Below are 19,250 nucleotides of genomic sequence, written 5' to 3' on the forward strand. Positions count from 1 at the left end.
AGTGTGCCTGTGCGTGTGTGACATTAAAATGACAGTTGACTTTTTTTCCCCCTGGAAGCTATCATGTTGGCCACTAGTGCCACCACATGGGGACACTGAACATTACGCCCATTAAAGCCCCATTTTCCTGTTCTTTTTCATACTAAAGGTTTAAATGTGGGCGGCGGACCACTGGTTAGCACGTCCGCCTCACAGTCCAGAGGTCGTGGGTTCGATCTCGGCTCCGGCTTACCTGTGTGGAGTTTGCATGTTCATCCCGTGCCCGTGTGGATTTTCTCCGGGTCCTTTCCTCCCACGTTCCTAAAACATGCATGGTAGGTCGATTGGACATTCTAAATTGCCCCTAGGTGTGATTGTGAGTGCGGATGTTTGTCTCTGTGTGCCCTGCGATTGGCTGGCAACCAATTCAGGTTGTCCCCCGCTTACTACCCGAAGACAGCTGGGATAGGCTCCAGCACGCCCGCGACCCTTGTGAGGATAAGCGGTATCGATAATGGATGGATGGTTTAAATGTGCGGCGGCACGTCCGTCTCATAGTTCAGAGGTCGCGGATTCGATCCCGCCTCCCTGTGTGGAGCATGCATGTTCTCTCCGGTACTCCGGTTTCCTCCCACGTTCCAAAAACATGCGTGGTAGGTTATGCTCCAGCACTCCCTGCGACCCTCGTGAGGACAAGCGGTATAGATAATGGATGGATGGAAGTTTAAATGTTAACATTATATAATATAATCTTTAAAAGTTAAACGAAAAGAAATATTTTTTAACCTTGTTTTTATGCAAAGTCCATCCATCCATTATCAATACCGCTTATCCTCACAAGGGTCGCGGGGCGTGCTGGGATGTGGGAGGAAACCAAAGTACCCGGAGAAAACCCACGCAGGCACGGGGAGAACATGCAAACTCCACACAGGGAGGCCGGGGCCGGGATCGAACCCACGACCTCTGAACTGTGAGGCGGACGCGCTGACCAGTCGACCACCCTTTTATGCAAGGTGATTAACAAAAATTACTTATTAATGTTGAAAATAAAATCAAAATTCAGATACCAACTTACAAAATCATTGAAATGGAAAGTACTAATTGTGACTTCAATTTTTAAAGTCTGTTTTTGTTAAGTTAGCTCTGTTAAGTCGGCTCACTCGAATCTCAAATTGGTTATGTAAGGGGAAATTATTTGAATGACAAAAAAGTATTAATACTCTAATTTTAATCCCAAAAATATAATTGAATAAAATGTTTACAATTAACTAAAGTTAATTCTGTTCAATGTATGATAAAGAAAAAAATAAGTGCAATAAAGTATGCATGCAGTTATGCAAACCATCAATCCAAATCCAGGCACATGAATAAATTTGTCATAAATAATATTTACGGTACAGACAGGACAGCTTAAAAAGTGCTGACTCAGTGTGCGGAGCTTTTCACAGTCGTGATTCTGCGTTGGTTATTTAGGACGTTTGTCTGCAGCTCATCCGCACTAATCCGGGCGCTTCTCAAGCTTTGATGTTCATGTTGCTCCACTTGCACCCTCAACAGCAGTGCACCCCGTCACTTCTTATGCTGCCGTTGAAACTGAAAGCATTGGCTATAAAAAGTCTACATACCCCTGTTGAAATACCAGACTTTTGAGATTTTTGTGAAACCAAGATGTCATTCAAAACCACCAGTAATGTAACCTATAACCTGTACAACTCCATGTACAACCTGTACAACTCCATTGTCCATAATTAAATTAAATTGAAATGTTCTCATTTATTATGTTATATAAATTAATAGAATTTTTATCTTCTCTTGAGAAACAAAGAGGGAAAAAGGGAAAATTTGAAGAAAAAAAAACAAGGGAAAAGGGAAACATTTTTTTTCAATAGACAACATTTCACAAATATAATTTAATCACTACTCTGGCTAATGTCAGTTGTCGGACTAAAGAATCAGCTCACCCACGCCTCAAACAGGCCATTGTTGAACATTAATATTGATTAGGTCAGTGGTTCTCAACTGTTGTCACTTTGTCACTAAGGGCCACCCAATTTTATATGTCAAGAAAAAGAAAAAGTATTGTTAAAAAATGACTTTGAAAATATGCAGATCATATTTTAATAATTTCACAACTACATTAAATACAGTATTTGTATATGAAAAAATGAATATATGAATATAAATCAACTAAATGAAAAGCAGTGAGTCATGCACCAGTTGAGAATCACTGATTAGGTAATCTTCCAGTTATCACCCGTTATCAGTCTTTTGGATTTCAAACAAAACACAGCCATCCTTTAACTGTCTTTTACTTTGTTTTTTTTTTATTGATTTGTGTTGCACAGCACAGACAAACAAAGCATAGCGTACGATATCTACTCAGAACATTTAGAAGAATATCATCAATAAAGCAGTGAGACTCCACTTAAGAGTACAGGCAAGATAACGTCAAAAGGCAAACAGTGCTGCTGAATGGGGAAGCAAACAAAGCAAACGGTTTATATCGCAGAATGTGACTTGGTGAAGCAGCGTGTGACTCAAAGCTTGCGGTAACAATACAACATTCATTGTTTCCTCCTTTATTTTTTGCCCTACTGGTGCATCGACTGACTGGTCAACGCTGCAATTTTTTATTTTTCTCTCCACCCTCAGTTATCACTAGATCGTTCCTAAATGTAACAAAGCTGTAAACGGAACACTACTAAAGCCATAAGCTAATAAAAACTGTCAAAACAAGCACGTTGCAACTCGTCTACATCAAATGAATCGGAATTATTGCTTTGGCTGATGGCGGTCATTAAAAGTGTCACATTCCATGGATTGAAACTGAAACAATCGTTAATGTGAGAAACATTCATGATAGAAAGTGTTTGTAGTTTTTTTGTAAATAAAGGCAAATGAGAAGCATTCTAATGCTATAAAGACACCACTTCAAACATAGACATTCAAAATATTGGCAAAGAGGTGATCGACTCATACAGAAATTTGACAGGTTGCAGTGTCGTATTATATGTACATGTCATTTTTTTTTACTATACTTTATTTGGTTGAAAGAGTGGTTCTTTTTTGGTGTGAGTAAGCAAAATGAGTGTATAGAGCAGAGGTGGGACCAAGTCACATAAGTGCAAGTCATAAGTAAGTCTCAAGTCATATTAACTCTCAAATTCTGAGCAAGTCCCAAGTCATCGTCCAGCTCAGTGTGACGTCTTTATTTCCTCTAGTGTTCACATCCGGTTTCTTAAGTACAACTAAGCGAAACACACTTTTCAACAAATGAAGCACTTATTAATACACATAATTATAATCAAATACGAGGGCTCAAGTTAGTTTAGGATAAGGCAAGTCTCATCAATGACAAGCCAACGTCAAGTTGAGTATTTCAGGAGTTTTAGCCAATTTAAACTTAAGTCTGATTCGATTTGGGCCATGTGACTCAAGTCCCACATCTCTGGTAAAGAGTGCAATACATTCATTAAAGTAAAAGTGACACGATGATGGTGCGACAATCGCTAGAATGATGTCTGACGCTGGTGGTGTGTTATGTACATATATACAGCTCCAGTCAAAAGTTTGGAAACACCTTCAAATTGAAATAGTCTCAAACACAATACGAGGTCAAGAAATTTAAGCAATTAATTCTAGATAATTCACAGCTGTGAACTGAAAGTCATTCCAGGTCATAAAGCATCATCCACATTATAAAGCTGACTGAGAAAATAAGATGAGCAAAGCTGTATCGGGGCAAAAGGGGCCTACTTTGAAGAATCTAAATTCTAAAAAATTCTATTTTGAGAAACATTTTTTTATAACATTTATTGATAATGTCTATGACTTAAGTATAACATTTTTATATCATGAAAAAACACGAGGGTGTTTCCAAACATTTGACTGGTAATGTATATATCTATATCTATATATATATACATATATGAATGTGTGTATAAGCCGCCGGCAGTGACACATTTATGAACTTAGCCCGAGCATTTTTACTGACAGGCCTACCGGGATATCCGATGGTGGGGTGGTGGGTGATTGCAGTGGGAAGGGCGGTAGTGGCGCCTAGAGGTTGACCAGGTGGAGGTCGGAGGCGGAGAAGCGGGGGCACAGCGCCGCGTCGGGGTGCTGCAGCTGTCGCAGGACCCGCCGGTGGAACTTGGCGCGAACGCGGTTGAACTCCATGATGTCGCTGGGGTCCTCCTCGACCCAGAAGCGGTGGAACTCCTGCATCAGGTAGCCTGACAAAAAACAGGCACACACGCAGGACCAATTTGAAGAGAAAACCGGACGACTTTCATACATAGCGCATGCTCAGGCCCTCGTCGTTAAGGTAACAAAAGACAGACTCGCCATTGGCCATTGGCCATTGGCCACTTGCATATGTCACTAAAAAATGAATGTCGCAACACGTTGCCATAGGAGTTGACTCACAGAAGGTCTGCTGGAGGTGCAGCAGAGTGGCCATTTCGGGGGCCACGTTGTACAGGTGTGTCTTCAGGGCGCCGCTCACCAGCAGCGAGTAGGCCAGGTCCGTGATGTTGATGCCCACGATGGCGAAGGAATAGCTGCAGGGCGGGAGGTCATCAAGTTTGTCAAACAGTTCATATAAGATTTTGGGGACTGTGGACAAAAAGTCATGCATGTGTTCCTTGGAGGTTAATTTTTTAATTAATGTACATATGAATACACTCCAAATTGTTATTTCTTTGCATGGCTTTACATTTTCTATTAATTATTTCTTCCTTCTTTTTAGTGTCAATGAGGATTGTGTATGCTTTCACATACACACGCACACAAATTACACTTGTGGAGAGCCTTACCCAATGGCTTTGTCAACATTCTTCGGCTCAAATTCTGACGCGTCTGCCTCGCTGTGAAGGACACACACATGCACACACACATTACAGTCAAGGGTTGCAGCAGTGGTGCTCATGATTCACTCACAACCAGTTTGCTGTCTTATTAAGATCAACAAGTCATGTATGGTATTATACGAGAATATTTTCACAATATTAAATTGTGTACCTAATGAAGTGGCCATTAGGTGTATAAAAAAATATCCATTACAAATACTGTAATTAAAATGTTTTAACACAAGGCGGGGCAACATGTAGCACGTGGGCCATTATGCGGAATACAAGACGATTGTGCAATTCACAAGTTTAGAATGAAATGGCTCCCTATGGTACTTAAACAGTTCACCCCGTCCTGTTTTAAAGAGACTGATTGCATGGAATAGCAAAAATGGTGCACAGAATATGGCTGATAAAGCAGGTGAGTGAGGGTGAAAATGGAGTACCTGCGACTCCCTTGTGCACTCCTGAGGCAGGCGTGGGAGCGACACAGAGGAGGGAAGCGTGTGTCGAAACAGACAGAAGAAGCTCACTGAGATGCTGATGGCAAAGCAATACAAAGCAGCGATGCAATCAACACAAGATGGGGAGGTAGTGAGTGACCAGGTCGAGCTGGGAACAATGGTGAAGAGACCACGCTATATGGACAAAAGTACACCGACACTCCTTTTTATCTATCAGTTGAATATTGATTCTTTATGACAGCAAGAATTTTTGGATAATTGTAGGGTTCCGATGTGTGAGAACTGTGGGAATTTTCTGGCGTTCCCCTGGGAATGGTTTTGAGTCCTTACATTATTCTACACAATTATTCCTGCTCTTGTTGCAAGAACACCAATCAAAGTCCATAAGTGTCTCACAGGAAAAAGTGCCAGTGACTTCTGAACATCAGAGACAATTTGGAGTGGCGTTCCTCAAGGAAGTATTTTAAATCCCATCATTTTTACATAAAAGTGAAACCCTTCTCATCCTTGTTGCAAGAACAAGCAAAAAGGAAGAAGGTTCTTGTGAGCAACAGTGCCAGTAAATTCTGACGCTTAAACAGTGTTTCTCTGAAGATTTATTCAGAGGACTAATGACGCAGACACAATATGGAGTGGCTTTTTTCAGGGAAGTGATTTGAGTCCTGTCATATTTCTACAAAGGTTGAACCCTCTTTGTCCTTTTTGAAGTGCCTGATTGAGTTAAGTTGAGCTGTAGCGAGATGTAAAAATTTACGTTAAGTCTTACGTTTAAATCTTGCATGCAGCAGTACAGTTTCCTCTGGAAATTGAGTGCTAATGAGTCACATAGTTTAAAGTGGTGTTCCTCAAGGTGTTTTAAGTCCCATCATTTCATTACAAAAGTTGAATCCTCCTTGTTTCAAAAACTAGTGAAAATTAACAAAGAAATACTTTAGGTCCAACCCTTAGGTAACAATCAATGTGACAAAATTTGGAGAGGAGATCCTCAGGGAAGTGTTTTAGGTCCCATAATTTTTCTGCAAAAGTTGAACCGTCCTTCAGGAACAATCAGTCTGACACAATCAGAAGAGGAGTTCCTCAGGTAAGTGTTTTAAATCCCATCCAAGGTTTAAGTGTCCTTGAGTAATAATCATTCTGACACAATTTGGAGGGGAGTTTCACAGGAAAGTGTTTTAGCTCCCGTCATTTTTCAAAGAAACCTGACTGTGTCAAATGCTTTTGTCCATATGTCATGAAGCAGTGTGTGTGTTTGAGTAGCCAACAGTGAGCATGGTGTAGAGATGAGGTCACTTGTGTTATAGTGGAAATAACAATGACGCAACGATTTGCGCGTGAGAACTGCCATGAAGTCTTCTGACATACTTGTGCTTTGGCAGCATGGAATCGTGGAGCATCTGCATAGCTGCAGCCTTGTCGTGTTCCGCAAAATACCTATAGATAAAGGTGAAATTATCTTAGTATCTTATCTTAGCACCCTGTACACTCAAGTGTACAAGGAGTTCGTCTACAAGGAGGTTACAATCTTACAGCAGATTGTGGAGACCCAGCAGACCCATGCCTCGAAAATCCGTCTTGGGATCGCTGCCTTGGAATCCGATCTCACACCACTGCTTCGAAATCCGTCCGGTCAGCGGGGTGTCGGGACGCAGCTCCTTCCACAACTGTGCCAAAAACCATCAAGAGTGAATTGTGCGGCCATCTTGTCAGGAGAACCCAAGCTACTAGTGTACTGGATAGGATATAATGAATGGATGAACCGCACACCTTCATCAGCATGTCCTCGTGTTGTGCGTTCTCGCAGTCGTAAGGTTCCCGCCGGAGCTTCTCCACCTCGGCCACCAAGTTCCTGTAGCCTACAATTTGTAGCAGGCTGGCCTGGAGGGAGATGCCCAACCTGGGGGTAACATGAGGGATGAAGGTCAAGAGTCATTTATTTCAGTTTGGCTAGCGAGTGGCAGAGGCGCGTAGTATGGTCTTACTGAGGGTTGGTATCAGGGTTGATCTTCTTCAAAGCCATGATGTCATCAATGATTTTCTCTACTTTGTCAGGATGGGTGCTTAGGGCGGACTGCAACAGCTGCAAAGAAAATATGGTATACTGTATGGTTTTTTTTTCAAAAAACAAATTGAATCAAGTCATTGATTGTTCCACTTGGACATTTACCTCATTTTTGGAGTACTTCAAAGATGACTCTGCAAGAAAAACACTGCAAAATTACAAAAGACTAGACAAGAAAGGTGAAACAAGTAATCAATCAATCCACCACAAAATTATTATCAAGTTAATTAACAACTATTTTGATAATTGATTAATAATTTAGAGACCTCGTTGAACTTAAAATTGTGCAAATCCTTGGAATTTCAGCCTCTCAACAGGAAATACCCTCAGATTTATGTAGTTGTCCATTAAGGCAGATTAAAGTTTGATCAAAATCAGACATCTGCAAACATATGTTTTTGCATTAAAAAAAAACAACACTCAAGATTTTTGCCTATTTTCTGACATGTTATGGACCAAAAACCAGTAACTGAAACATAATCAATTCCTGTTTACGCATTTTCTAGGGACGTAAATAATCAAATTAATCGATGAAAATTATCATCAACAGATTATTCTCTTATTAAAATAATTGTTGGTTTCAGCCCTGCTAGACAGTATCCTCAAAAGGTCAGTAGCAGTGTGCAGGCTCTCACCGATCTTGAGCGTCCTGCGGGCACCGTGTTTGTTGTTATAGCAGATCCGCTGTAGCTCACAGCGTCCCGTAAACTTGCGTGCCACGAACTTGAGGCCTCGCCACAGACATTTGCAGTAGAGGAACACGAAGAACTGGGTCAACACCCTGCACGGGAGAAAAAGAAGAAATTCACATATTGTGCCTTTACGAAGACAAGAGGAAGTTTTTCCTTCTTCACACCCATTTTTTCATAGGACGATGTATTTGTGAATTGACATTTTTGGGAACCAAGCTTCCATTATTTGCTGAATTAATTGTATTGCCTTTGATGAGTCACAGTCAGACATAATTTGGAGTGGCATTCCACAGGGAAGCGTTTAAAGTCCTGTCATTTTTTTTTTGTGAGCTACGAATGAAAGGAAAGCTGCATGTCCCAAAACTTTTGTCCTGATTACGTGAAGCATCGTGTGTTTGTTAATGCTCAGTGAGCTCAAGTCTCAGGAGATTTACTGACGTCGCGCATGTTTGAACATACTGGTACTCATTTTGTTTGGTTTTTGAGGCATTTTTAAAAAAAATATTTTGTCTCACGCTCTCTGGTATTTCTAATATTTTGTCTCAGTAGCCAAAGCCTTATTACGCAATGAACAGAAAGGTGGGTCATAACGGAACATATTAGATAAACTCCTCATAAAATGTTGTTCTGTAGGTGACACAGAGTTAGAATGGAGACACATGCCTCATGGGAAAAGTATGCTGACCCATTAATTAAGGCACTATGTGGGACATTAGATGCTTCACTTTTGCAAAAATGGCAGGGTGCCAAATCCACTCAGGGGCGAGAGATTTTGTTTTGACTGTTTGCACCCTAACAACAAAATGATGGATGGATAAAGTAAATTGGATTGTCCAAAGTCGCTAGGTGATCAATAACGTCAGCACGGTACAAGCACTAAGAGTAACAAGATGGCTATAAATAGAACACACCAGCGTTTGTTTACATAGTGTGCACAGCAGGTTCTTACTGGGTAAGATCGATACGGGGCTCGAACAGAAGTGGGAATTAATTTCTTTGGTCTAAACGGCATCACAAATGAAGTCCATCAGCAGACAAAATGGAAGCTCGCCTCACCTCAGGAAGTGCTTCATGATGCCTGGTGTCTTCTTCACTGGAGCTGCTGCTGGGGTATTGCCTGCAAAGAGAACATGACAGTGGAAAACTGTGATCAAGCAAATGTTTATGATTGTATGTGTTGAAGATTTCAGATGAAAATAACTAATTGAAATTATGTTATGAGAATAAAATTGCATTTTTCTAGACTTTTTGACTCCTTTGAGGATGACATTGTATTCAATGTATTGTAAGGAAGTAAAACATTTTTTGAGAAGAAAAATGAATCTCCCGAAGGTGAAGTTCATTAATCATTATTTCAAGAATAAAGTACATATGAAAAAAAAGTATTATTTTTGTTTCCTAGAAGAAATATACATTTCATACAGTAGTTGTATATTATTAGAACTGAATCATCATCTGAGAATAATGTTGAATCATTTCGAGAAGGAAGTCTACTCGAGAATAAAGTTTTCAGAGAAAAAAGGGCATATTTATTTGACAATTGACGTCAATATTTTCTGAAAAATATATGTATATTTACTTTCATACAGTATGACTTTCTTCGTGGAAAAAAATACAACGATAATGTCTCAAAAATCTTTAGTACTACAAATGAACTCATACTTTCACTAAAAAGTTACTTTTTTCAACTTTTTTTTAAAAAAAATATATTCTTTTGATGGAAAGTAAGATTTGGAAAAGAAAATATTTTAGGGAAAAGTCATGTTTGGATTTAATCCTTGCAGTATTAAGGGCTTTGTTGGGAAAAAAATACTTAAGAAAATATTTTTTCTCAAGTTATTTTTTTTAGGATATAAACTTTTCAACTAAAAAAGAAAGTAAAAAAAAAAACCCAATAGTATATATTTTTTTCCCTTTTTAGTGTGTCTAATAATACTCCTCCATACTAGTGGCTCGCATCTGGCCCGCGAGCCCTATGTTGTCCACAACCGCTGCAGGCCTGCATCTGAGGAACTGTCCACGGTGAGAAGCCATGAACGCGCAAGCCATCTCACATGCGTCCCTTCCCACCAAATTCCACCCTTGCAAAGCGCCACCGTTTTAAAAACCACCGTGGTGCAATTTTTTTTTTAAATAAAATCATCTGATTTGTCAGTAATAATCTGATGGACGATTAGCAAAAGCATCGCGTCACATTTGCATAATCCGCAACCATGCGCAGCAATGCTCTCCGCCTTGCAAGGTCAACACGTCACAAAATGTGTCTTAAAAACGCAGGTTTTACCGTTTTTTTAAGATTTCAAAGGCAGTAAAAGCAGGCGACGTGCGGCTTCGTGTCTCCCCCCGTCACTCGGCTCCAGACGTCCGCTTCTCCTCCATGATGACGCCGTTGTGTATGAGGACGCCGTCGAAAGGGGGCGCTAAAGTGCAGTGGAGCAGCTGACTGGCGTCACGTGATAGGTCGAGAGCGCAGCTCTGATTAAACTGCACACATACAATTTGGCAGACGGTTAAATGAATCTCTCAAATTAAGTGTTGCCTATTTTGAGGAGGAGGGATAGTTTCAATTGCATTAGAAAAGAAATCAAAATTATAAAAATATTTTTGGGAAAATCAGTTTATTTGTAAACAGAAGATACTTGGATATTTTGGCAAACAAAAGGCATTGATCCCAATGCCGAAAAAAATGACAATTGTGTATTAAAGTCCGACACAATAATATGAAAGTTCATTTTTTGGTGGTTTAAAAAAAAGCAGTTGTTTTAACCACTTGTGGTAATTCTTTCTTAAATAACTTAGTATTTTATGTCAGAATGTTCTACATGATTGTATTATGGTAAATAAAATTACATTTGTGTTTTGTCATACACTAAATTGTTCACACAAAAAATTGACTTTTCCACATAACTGCATTAAAATGAAAAAAAATAATTTAAAATAAGGTACATGAAATGACAATTGTGTGGCAACATCTAATAAAATCTTAAAAGTACACAAAAAGATACAGTGAAACAGGCTTAAAGCGGAAGTCAACCCAAACATATTTTTGTCAAGAATATGTTCCCAGCAGGCCCACTAGTTGAAACAGAGCATTCTGATTAATTTTGCGTTTGTGGAATAAGTGTAAATCCACTCATTTTTAGCCATCTGTGGGGGAGGCCATTTTGTCTTGACTGAAAATGGCATCACAACGATCAATCACGGCTCAGATTCAGAAAACAGGTCTGCTTGCAGTTGTGATGTCATTTTCAGTCGACAGAAGACAAAATGGCCACCCCCGGAGATGGCTAAAAACAAGTGCATTTTGCTGCTTATGATATATTCCACAAACGCCAAATTAATCAGAATGCCGTTTTTGAACTTGTGGGCCTGCTTGGAACATATTATTGAAAAAAAAATGTTTGGGTTCACTTTCGCTTTAAGTACTTCATGTCAGATGCCTTACATTAATGTGAATAAAATGAGGATGAAAAAAAACTGTGTGGAAAAGTACAGTATTTAAAAAAAAAAAAAAAAGCCCTTGAGATGAGCAGGTGACAATTGTGAGAATATTACAACAATCAACAGTACCGGTAATAATGATAAAATTAAATAAAACTAAAATGGACTTAACTTGATCATTTATGTCCTACTTATCTGCATCATTTTAAATACATTGCTCAAATATTACCTTCAAATTAATTAAGGTACATTTTTGTTAACTTAATTAAAAATAAAACTGTGTAGAAAACTTCATTTTTGAAAGTGATAACTGTGTAAATATTTAGTCTACAACAACATATTTTTGGATTTTGACTGTTTTGAAAGAGGAATATTATAAACTAAAAGATGGCACAATAACACACTGCAGAATTACAAACATTACAATGGAACAGAAATGAGAAAATCAATGGCTGTAAAATGTCTAGCAGCAGAAAAGAACAGTTCTGGATCACAAATAGTCTTTGAAGTGTAAATGCCAAACAAGTAGCAACTAGCAAGCACCATATTAGTAGCACTAACATCAAAACAAATGATCAGTAGCATTTCAAAAAGGAACGTAAACAACAGCTTGTTTTTGGTTTTGTAACAGCATGACGGAAGACAACATATGAAATGCCTTTCTTAAAACAGAAAGACTTTCTTCTTCCTCCTTTGTGGTCAGAGTGCAGAGACCACCGTCATGTGACTTTGTCCGTTTTTGTCAGCTGGCAGCAGGCGGTCCGAGGCACTCCGGGCCTCCTGGTCCGAAGAGTCGCCGGAGTCAGGCTCGGGCTCGGGCTGAGCAGAGTATGTGGGCACAGCGTTGAAAGTGACAAAGCCCACGATGATGAGGATGAACGCCATGATGTACAGTGCTGAGAACTGGAAATGAAAATGTTGCATTCACTCAAAAAAATTGTCAAGTGCAGTGTCAAGTGCTAGTGCATATATTTGTTTAGCCAAGTGCGAGTTAACGACAATTTGTGCAAATTGATTTAAACCAGTAAGCTGGCTCATACTGTTGTTGGGCCTTGTGAAGGTGATTTGTTTGTGTTTAATAATTTTCACAACTACTGAATATGACTGTTTATGTAACTTGTTAGATGCATGGTGATGGTGCTTTATAGAAGCCATTTACTGTCATATTGTGGCATCTATACACAATTACAAACCCTTTTAGGCAGGCATCAACTATTCATGCGGGGGTATGGACCGACCCCTGTTGGCTATGCATGGATTCCAGTTCGGTCAGAACAGAAAATGAATGGACAAGGAAATGTTTCCCCTACTGTGTAGTGGAAGAGGAAGAGGCCACAGAAGAGGCTGAAGAGGTCAGCGGTGAGCAGTGACAGGTTGACGGCGGTGGCACTTGTCCTCTTCACCACCACCGGCATGAAGCTGTATAGTGCGAACATACACAGTACGTAGAGGACAAACAGCATAGCTGTGCCACACAACAACAACAACACCAGAGATGGGTTAGAGTAGGGGTTCTCAAACTCAATTGAAATATAAATGTAACATAAAGGTCAACTAACAATTGTAACTAAATGTTTAATAAAAAACAGTTCCAAAAGATTAAAAATAATTGAACTGTACTTAAAGCCACGCCCCCAAAAGGGGCGTGGTTTATGTTATGTTTTCGGTCTCAGCAGTCTACATCACGCGAGGAAGGCATGCTTGGTAATATTGCTGGCTTTGTCAGTTCTGTTGTCTAAAACGGTGACCGATCGCCACCAAAATGCAAATGCGCATCACTACTCTCGTCCACTTCAAACTGTGAAAGTTTAAAAAGAAACCCCGACTGGCTATATTTCGGACATTTAGTGACGCTAAACTCATGTCTCAGGAGGGAGAGAGACGCGGCTTGCAGCAGCAGCAGGCCGATTGGAGGCCCCCGCTTCCCTCCCCAGTTAAAGGTAGGATTGGGACAGAGGAAGTTTAGCAACAACTAGCTTCAGACCGTTAAAACAATAGGCTTTAGCACAACAACATTAGCTCCTGACTGTCTGCCCAGCGTGTGGAGGTGAAGATGACCCTGTCTTCATGTCGCCTCGCAAGCAGTCGCGCGTGGTGTCTCTGTTTTTTGCTTGCAGCCCCCTTCTGCCCGAGTGAAGCGGCTTGAGTGACAAAACCCCTCATCGAACAGCGAACGAAAAGTTCCAGCGAGGCTGACTGCACAACCGAGAGTGTGGCCGCATTGGAACGTGCCATTTCAGCTGTTACCTTTCAAATTGGACGGCACGTTATAAGCCGAAAATCTGGGGCACTCCTCATCCAAATAAATGTGCATGTCTCATTTCTACTTCAGTCTCTGTAAATATTCTGACTGGTGCTTAATGCCTCGCCCGCCCTAACTGTGATCAGCAAAGAAGCAGTGTTTTGTTTCGTTTTTTTAAGCAAAGAAGCAGTGTGTGCTGGTTCCAGCCTATGTAGCTCTGCTGACTTCCACATTTCCTCATTCTCATATAAATCAGCCACGGAGAGGTTAATCCTTTTGATATGTTGAAGTGGGCATTAGTAGAGATGTCCACATAAATTTTGATGCCAAATGATCACCGTTTTTGGACGTTATAAGCAATGAAAGTATAATGATTTCCAATGGAGAGTTTGGATTCGGTCCCTCGCGTTACTCCGGCCAAACAAGGATAGCACGATAGGGGGCGCGGCCATCCTGCTCATTAACAAGGGGCGTCATTCATAGAGTCACTTATTTCCCAATTTCTCCCAAATCTATTGATAAAATAGAAAATGACACCTTTTTTCATTTTCCTGATCAAAAAATATAAAATTAACTTGTTAGTGAAAACGTGGCCATCCCGGCCGGCCCCACCGTCCCTTTAAGCTGTGATTCTTCTTAAGGGTACCACACTTGTACAATCAGAGAGTAAGTGAAAGTCATCCAAAACTCTTAAATCTTTAATTTCTACACTTACAACGGAGAGTTTACTCACAAATGTGAAAGTTCCACTTGATTTTCTTGACTGCACTAACTTCCAGCGCGGCTCTGCGAAGGTGAACAGGTTCAGCATGAGGAAATTAAGTAAATTACGTAAAAGTATCATTATGGTGTATAAAATCATTTAACATATCTTGGTATTTTTCCTTGTCTTATAAAATTCTGTTTCTTTTTTCATATTAATTGACACACATTAATTTGAGCAATAAAATGCAGTAGCAGTAATTAAAAAAATAATAATACTAAAATAAAAGGGGGTTTTCGTGGTGGAAAGCTCACAGTTGAATCCCACTGATGATTGTCCCGAAGAATCCCATCATTCCCAAGAACTCCACCCGGCTGCGGTTCTTCACGGTGAACTCCTGACACATGTTGGATACGGCGTAGAGAACGGCGCTAATCAGCACCAAGCTGTCGCCCAACATCACATCGCTGGCTACGGAGTCAATCCATTAATAGAGGACGGCAACTGAATGTGGAGAGGATGGAAAGAAGAAGGGCCTTACTGGATCCCTGGTCTCTTCCAGCCAGGATGTCAGCACCCACCATGGCGCCCACGCCAAGCAGGCACACAGTCACTGCAATGTAGTGTAGCGGCCTGTAGCGAGTCTTCAGCAGGAACCAGGACATGAGCATCAGCACCGGTACCACAAAGCAGTCCAGCAGCTGCAAAACACATGGTGGTATTGATATGATATGATATGAATTAACATATTTATTATAAAAATACAGTATTGCGTTTCCTTAAATAATGGCAGGTTAAAGTGGCTACCAAACATCTGCACAACCCTGTTCAAAGGGCAAGGTTTTTGTGATACGAATCATTAACCTGACTTTTGACCTGTACACCTCAATTGAAAAAAAAAAAAAAAAAAAAATCATTGAGATGATGTAAAAATAAACAACTGAGATAATGAGATAACATGGATGCAAAATCACACACATCCTCTTATATAGAGATGTGGCTATGTTCAGCTAAATTAACTGAATTTATCCGATTTAAAATCAGCATCACAATGTAGAAGAACGCAATTTTCAAATCGCAAAGGCTGCAATTTGGAGGGGAAAAAAAAACTGTCAGTCGGTAGGCATTATTTTGTTTGGATGTACAGGTATATTTTTCCTTTATTTAAACAGTCTCTCGATATGTTCAGTCCACCTTTTTACACATCATTGTTTACATATCAAAGCCACAGATTTGTTTGCATTGCTGTAATCTGATCGGGACATTTGTTTGGTAGAATCACAATATTGAGGAAAAAAGCAATTTGATTGTTTTTCTAAATCGTTCACCCCTATTTAATATTTAATAGTATTATTATACTACCGGTACACAAAATCATTTTTGCAATAAGTAGCTGGTATCCGAACTCTACTGGCCTCATCCATTGTGTTATATTAGCCTTGACAGATGGCAAAATCTTTAAATTAACAGTAAAACGCAAGGCTTTACTTGCTGTTGTTTCTCACTTGGATGCTGGTCAGTGTGGTGTAGCGGTAGGCCTTGACAACCGTGTAGTTGGCCTCCACGTCGGCCAGACCCATCAGCAGGTAATTCCACCACTTGGTCTTCAGCACCTGCAGGAAGTTTCGCTCCCCTGTAGATACATACAAAATGCATGCTGCAGTGCTATTTTTATTACAGGCCAAACGGAATGCTAAAAGTAGGTAGGAGTGGGAAGACATCAGGATGATATCAATCTCTATAGAGCAGAGTGGGGAATGCACACAAAATTGTGGAGTCAGTGTCCATGTGTTACAATCTATTGGAACGCTTGCTCAAAACTAATAACTGTAAAACTAATAAAAATTTTTGCAAATGAGCTTTCCCCATTGAAATAATGGTATTGCCAACAATCTGTTTCATTAAAGGGATGGTTGGGCCGGGATCGCCATGTTTTTGTTTTTTGATCGGGAAAATGAAAAGAGTTGTCATTTTCTATTTTATCAATGAATTTGGGACAAATTAGGAAATAAGTGACTCCACGAATAACGCCTCTTGTTAATCAGGCAAATGGCCGCGCCCCCCTACCGCTCTATACTTGTTCGGTCGGAGTCACTGGAGGGATCGATTCCAAACCCTCCATTGGAAATCATTGTACTTTCATTGCTTATAACGTCCAAAAACGGTGATCAATTGGCACCAAAATGTATGTGGACATCCCTACACTTCAACATATGAGAAGGATTAACCTCGCCGTGGCTGATTTATACGAGAATTAGGAAATGTGGAAGTGAGCAGAGCTACATAGATTTATGCTGGGACGAGCGCGCACTGCTTCTTTGCTGATCACGGTGAGGACGGGCGAGGCATTAAACACCAGTCAGGATATTTACAGAGACTGTAAGTGGGAATGAGTATACGTGCACATTTATTTGGATGAGGAATGGCCCCAGTTTTTCGACCTACAACACGCCGTCCAATTTGGAACGTAACAGCTGAAATGGTACGTTCCAATGTGGCCACACTTGGCTGAAAGCACATGCTGCTCCGCGATGATGCGCACATTTAAGACAGCACCGGTGTTCGATGAGGCCTTAGCTCACTCTCACACCGAAGATGTGCGGTGTCGGGACAACGCACGCGACTGCTTGGGAGGCAACCCCGCGACATGAAGATCGACGCAGGCTGGACGGACAGTAAGGAGCTAATGCTGTTGTACTAACGCCTTTTGTTTTAACGGCCTGAAGCTAATTGTTGCTATTAGCCGTGCCGTTATCTTACTGTTAGCTGGGTAAGGAAGGGGGGGTAAAGATCCATGCTTGCCTGATGGCTGCCCGCTGCCAGCCGCCGTCTGTCTCCTGAGTTGACACGAGTTTAGCGTAGCTAAATGTCCGAAATATAACCAGTCAGGGTTTGTGTGCGCATTCATGCTCTTGTCCGCTTCAGCTTGTGTAAGTGGAGAAGCAATGGCCACGGTATTTTTTATTTTATGGAGGTGATCACAATGATCTCACGTTTGCAGTCAATCGATCCAAACCATTGTGCAGAACACTTTTATACTTTCACAGGTTGAAGTGGACAAGAGTAGTAATGTGCATTTGCATTTTGGTGGCAATCCGGTCGCCGATTTAAACAGAACTGACAAAGCGAGCAATATTACCACGCTTGCCTCCCTCCCATGACATAGACCTCTGAGTCTGAAAAAATAACAAGCCAAGCTCCAAAACGGGGCCGGTCAATTTTTTTTCATAAATCTAATCACAAAAAAAGCCTTTAAATCACTACAGAGTCAATTTTGGGTCATTTTGCTCATCCAAGTGTCCCTTTAAGATGAACTGTACGAAACCTTTGTGGGTGCAAAGGACGGTTGAGTAGGCAAGCAGCAGCAGGGCGTAGTTGAGGAAGCTCTGCAACATGGGTGTTTCCGCGCCAGCGTCGGCCAGGTACTGGCAGCTCACTGCCGTGCCGCAGATCATCAAGGACAAGACCTGGCCCATGACCAGGGTCTTCAGCAGATCCCTGGAAAGGGGAAAGCACGAGAGGATCAACACCCGCTACCTCGGATTACGTTCCAACAAAAACAAGTCCGCGTTTCAAGCACACACCACGTGAAGACGTCCCTCAGCTTGTAGTTGTACAGACCGCAGGCCAGCCTCAGTTTCCCACATATCTTCTCATCTGTTTGGGCCTCCATCGCTTGTTAGCACTATAAGATTAGAAACAAGACATGTTAAGGAATTTGTGTCCTGACTAGTTAATTAAGAAGAGCATGTTACAAGTCGCACTGGAATGTCCCATGCTTTTAATTACCAGTACTGTCCAAGATTGACTAGATGGATAGTGTAAGAATGACTCCACTAATGGGACCACAACGTTATTTTGTTTTGTTTTCTTTCCCGTGCTTACGTGGGTAATTATCTTCTATTGACACAAATACTCCTGATAGCTCACGCAGTACAGCAACACACACGCAAAAAGTTAAAAAAAAAAAAAAAAAAAAAAACCTTTTGTATTATTATTGCTATAAAATGACTGTTTTATGTTATAATTAATGTGGTTTTGGCGCAGAAATGCTTTGTAGAAATTCTGTATTAACGTGGCAGCCATGAACGACGCTTACCTTAAGTTAATCAGCAGACTTTTCTTTGACAGTTTAAACGATAAAACACCAACGTTTCACTTCAGTCCATTGATGTCCACATGATAATATTCAGTCCGGGAATGTTAGAAGAAGCCAGTCCACATTTCTGCTTCCTCGAGCAAGCGTGTGGGTTATTAGCCTTATCATGCTGCCGCACCGGAAGCGGCCCCTTTCCCTCCTCTTTCTCCTCCTACTTCTCTCATTTAAGCGAAAATGAAGCCCGCAACACTTCTCGTGTCCGCAGTCGAAATGTTTGCTACTTTAATATAATGTGACTCTTTATCACTGCTCCGTCGGTATAAGTTAGTGGGTCTGCGACAGTTTATGGAGATGAAGTCGCCTGTCTCGCATCTGCTGCTGTTTCAGAAGCGGACGCGTGGTTATTACGACACTTTAGCCTCCACCAATCAGACCACTTGGGTCAACTAATCTCACATTTCGGCGTCGCTTTCAAAATATACCTCCCAAACACCTACAAAAATAAATGATAAAAAAAATAAACATGAATACGATTTCAGGCAGGTGAATTTCAAAAACTATCTAATACGATTTGCTTGTAATACGCCATTAAACACATCAAACATTTTAGGAGCAATTTTTTTAAGCTATTAGTGATCAAGCTCCCACACGTCTTGACAAACGACTTCCTGATTAATTGTTTGTTTTGAAAGTAGCTTTTCAGCGTACTAGAGTAAGTCTC

The 19,250-nt window shown here is 40.7% G+C and overlaps 2 protein-coding genes across 3 annotated transcripts; both read right to left on the reverse strand.

The window, feature by feature from the left end:
* Positions 1-2,281: 2,281 nt before the first annotated feature.
* elmod1 (ELMO/CED-12 domain containing 1) lies at positions 2,282-10,449 on the reverse strand. 2 transcript variants are annotated; one of them, XM_086013143.1, is made up of 12 exons: positions 10,329-10,449; positions 9,101-9,161; positions 7,988-8,133; positions 7,458-7,486; positions 7,273-7,370; positions 7,058-7,187; positions 6,821-6,954; positions 6,656-6,724; positions 5,276-5,296; positions 4,797-4,847; positions 4,408-4,541; positions 2,282-4,214 (listed from the first exon to the last, which is right to left on the reverse strand). In XM_086013143.1, exons 2-12 carry the CDS (start codon positions 9,115-9,117, stop codon positions 4,039-4,041), a joined length of 1,005 nt encoding a protein of 334 aa, XP_085869269.1. In that variant the 5' UTR covers positions 9,118-9,161; positions 10,329-10,449; the 3' UTR covers positions 2,282-4,038. The 2 variants fall into 2 exon arrangements, with proteins under 2 accessions (XP_085869269.1, XP_085869271.1); XM_086013145.1 differs by lacking the exon at positions 5,276-5,296.
* A 225-nt stretch (positions 10,450-10,674) lies between these two features.
* slc35f2 (solute carrier family 35 member F2) lies at positions 10,675-18,952 on the reverse strand. The gene is made up of 9 exons (XM_086013453.1): positions 18,530-18,952; positions 18,015-18,115; positions 17,756-17,928; positions 15,936-16,063; positions 14,972-15,131; positions 14,745-14,901; positions 14,461-14,513; positions 12,796-12,950; positions 10,675-12,388 (listed from the first exon to the last, which is right to left on the reverse strand). The coding sequence occupies exons 2-9, from the start codon at positions 18,101-18,103 to the stop codon at positions 12,185-12,187; spliced, it is 1,119 nt and encodes a 372-aa protein (XP_085869579.1). The 5' UTR covers positions 18,104-18,115; positions 18,530-18,952; the 3' UTR covers positions 10,675-12,184.
* Positions 18,953-19,250: the final 298 nt, after the last annotated feature.

The sequence above is a fragment of the Filicampus tigris genome, chromosome 17, assembly GCF_054856515.1.
Source record: "Filicampus tigris isolate MCC_2025a chromosome 17, RoL_Ftig_1.0, whole genome shotgun sequence".
Taxonomy (NCBI): domain Eukaryota; kingdom Metazoa; phylum Chordata; class Actinopteri; order Syngnathiformes; family Syngnathidae; genus Filicampus; species Filicampus tigris.

Coding starts and splice junctions, on each gene's coding strand:
- slc35f2 (XM_086013453.1), bottom strand. CDS start 18,103: ATGGAGGCCCAAACAGATGAGAAGATATGTGGGAAACTGAGGCTGGCC. Junction 14,514..14,744: donor ATCATCAGTGGGATTCAACT/GTGAGCTTTCCA, acceptor TCACCTTCGCAG/AGCCGCGCTGGAAGTTAGTG. Junction 12,389..12,795: donor TCTTCCTCTTCCACTACACA/GTAGGGGAAACA, acceptor TTTCATTTCCAG/TTCTCAGCACTGTACATCAT.
- elmod1 (XM_086013143.1), bottom strand. Junction 6,955..7,057: donor ACGAGGACATGCTGATGAAG/GTGTGCGGTTCA, acceptor TTTTTGGCACAG/TTGTGGAAGGAGCTGCGTCC. Junction 6,725..6,820: donor CTGGGTCTCCACAATCTGCT/GTAAGATTGTAA, acceptor CTTTATCTATAG/GTATTTTGCGGAACACGACA.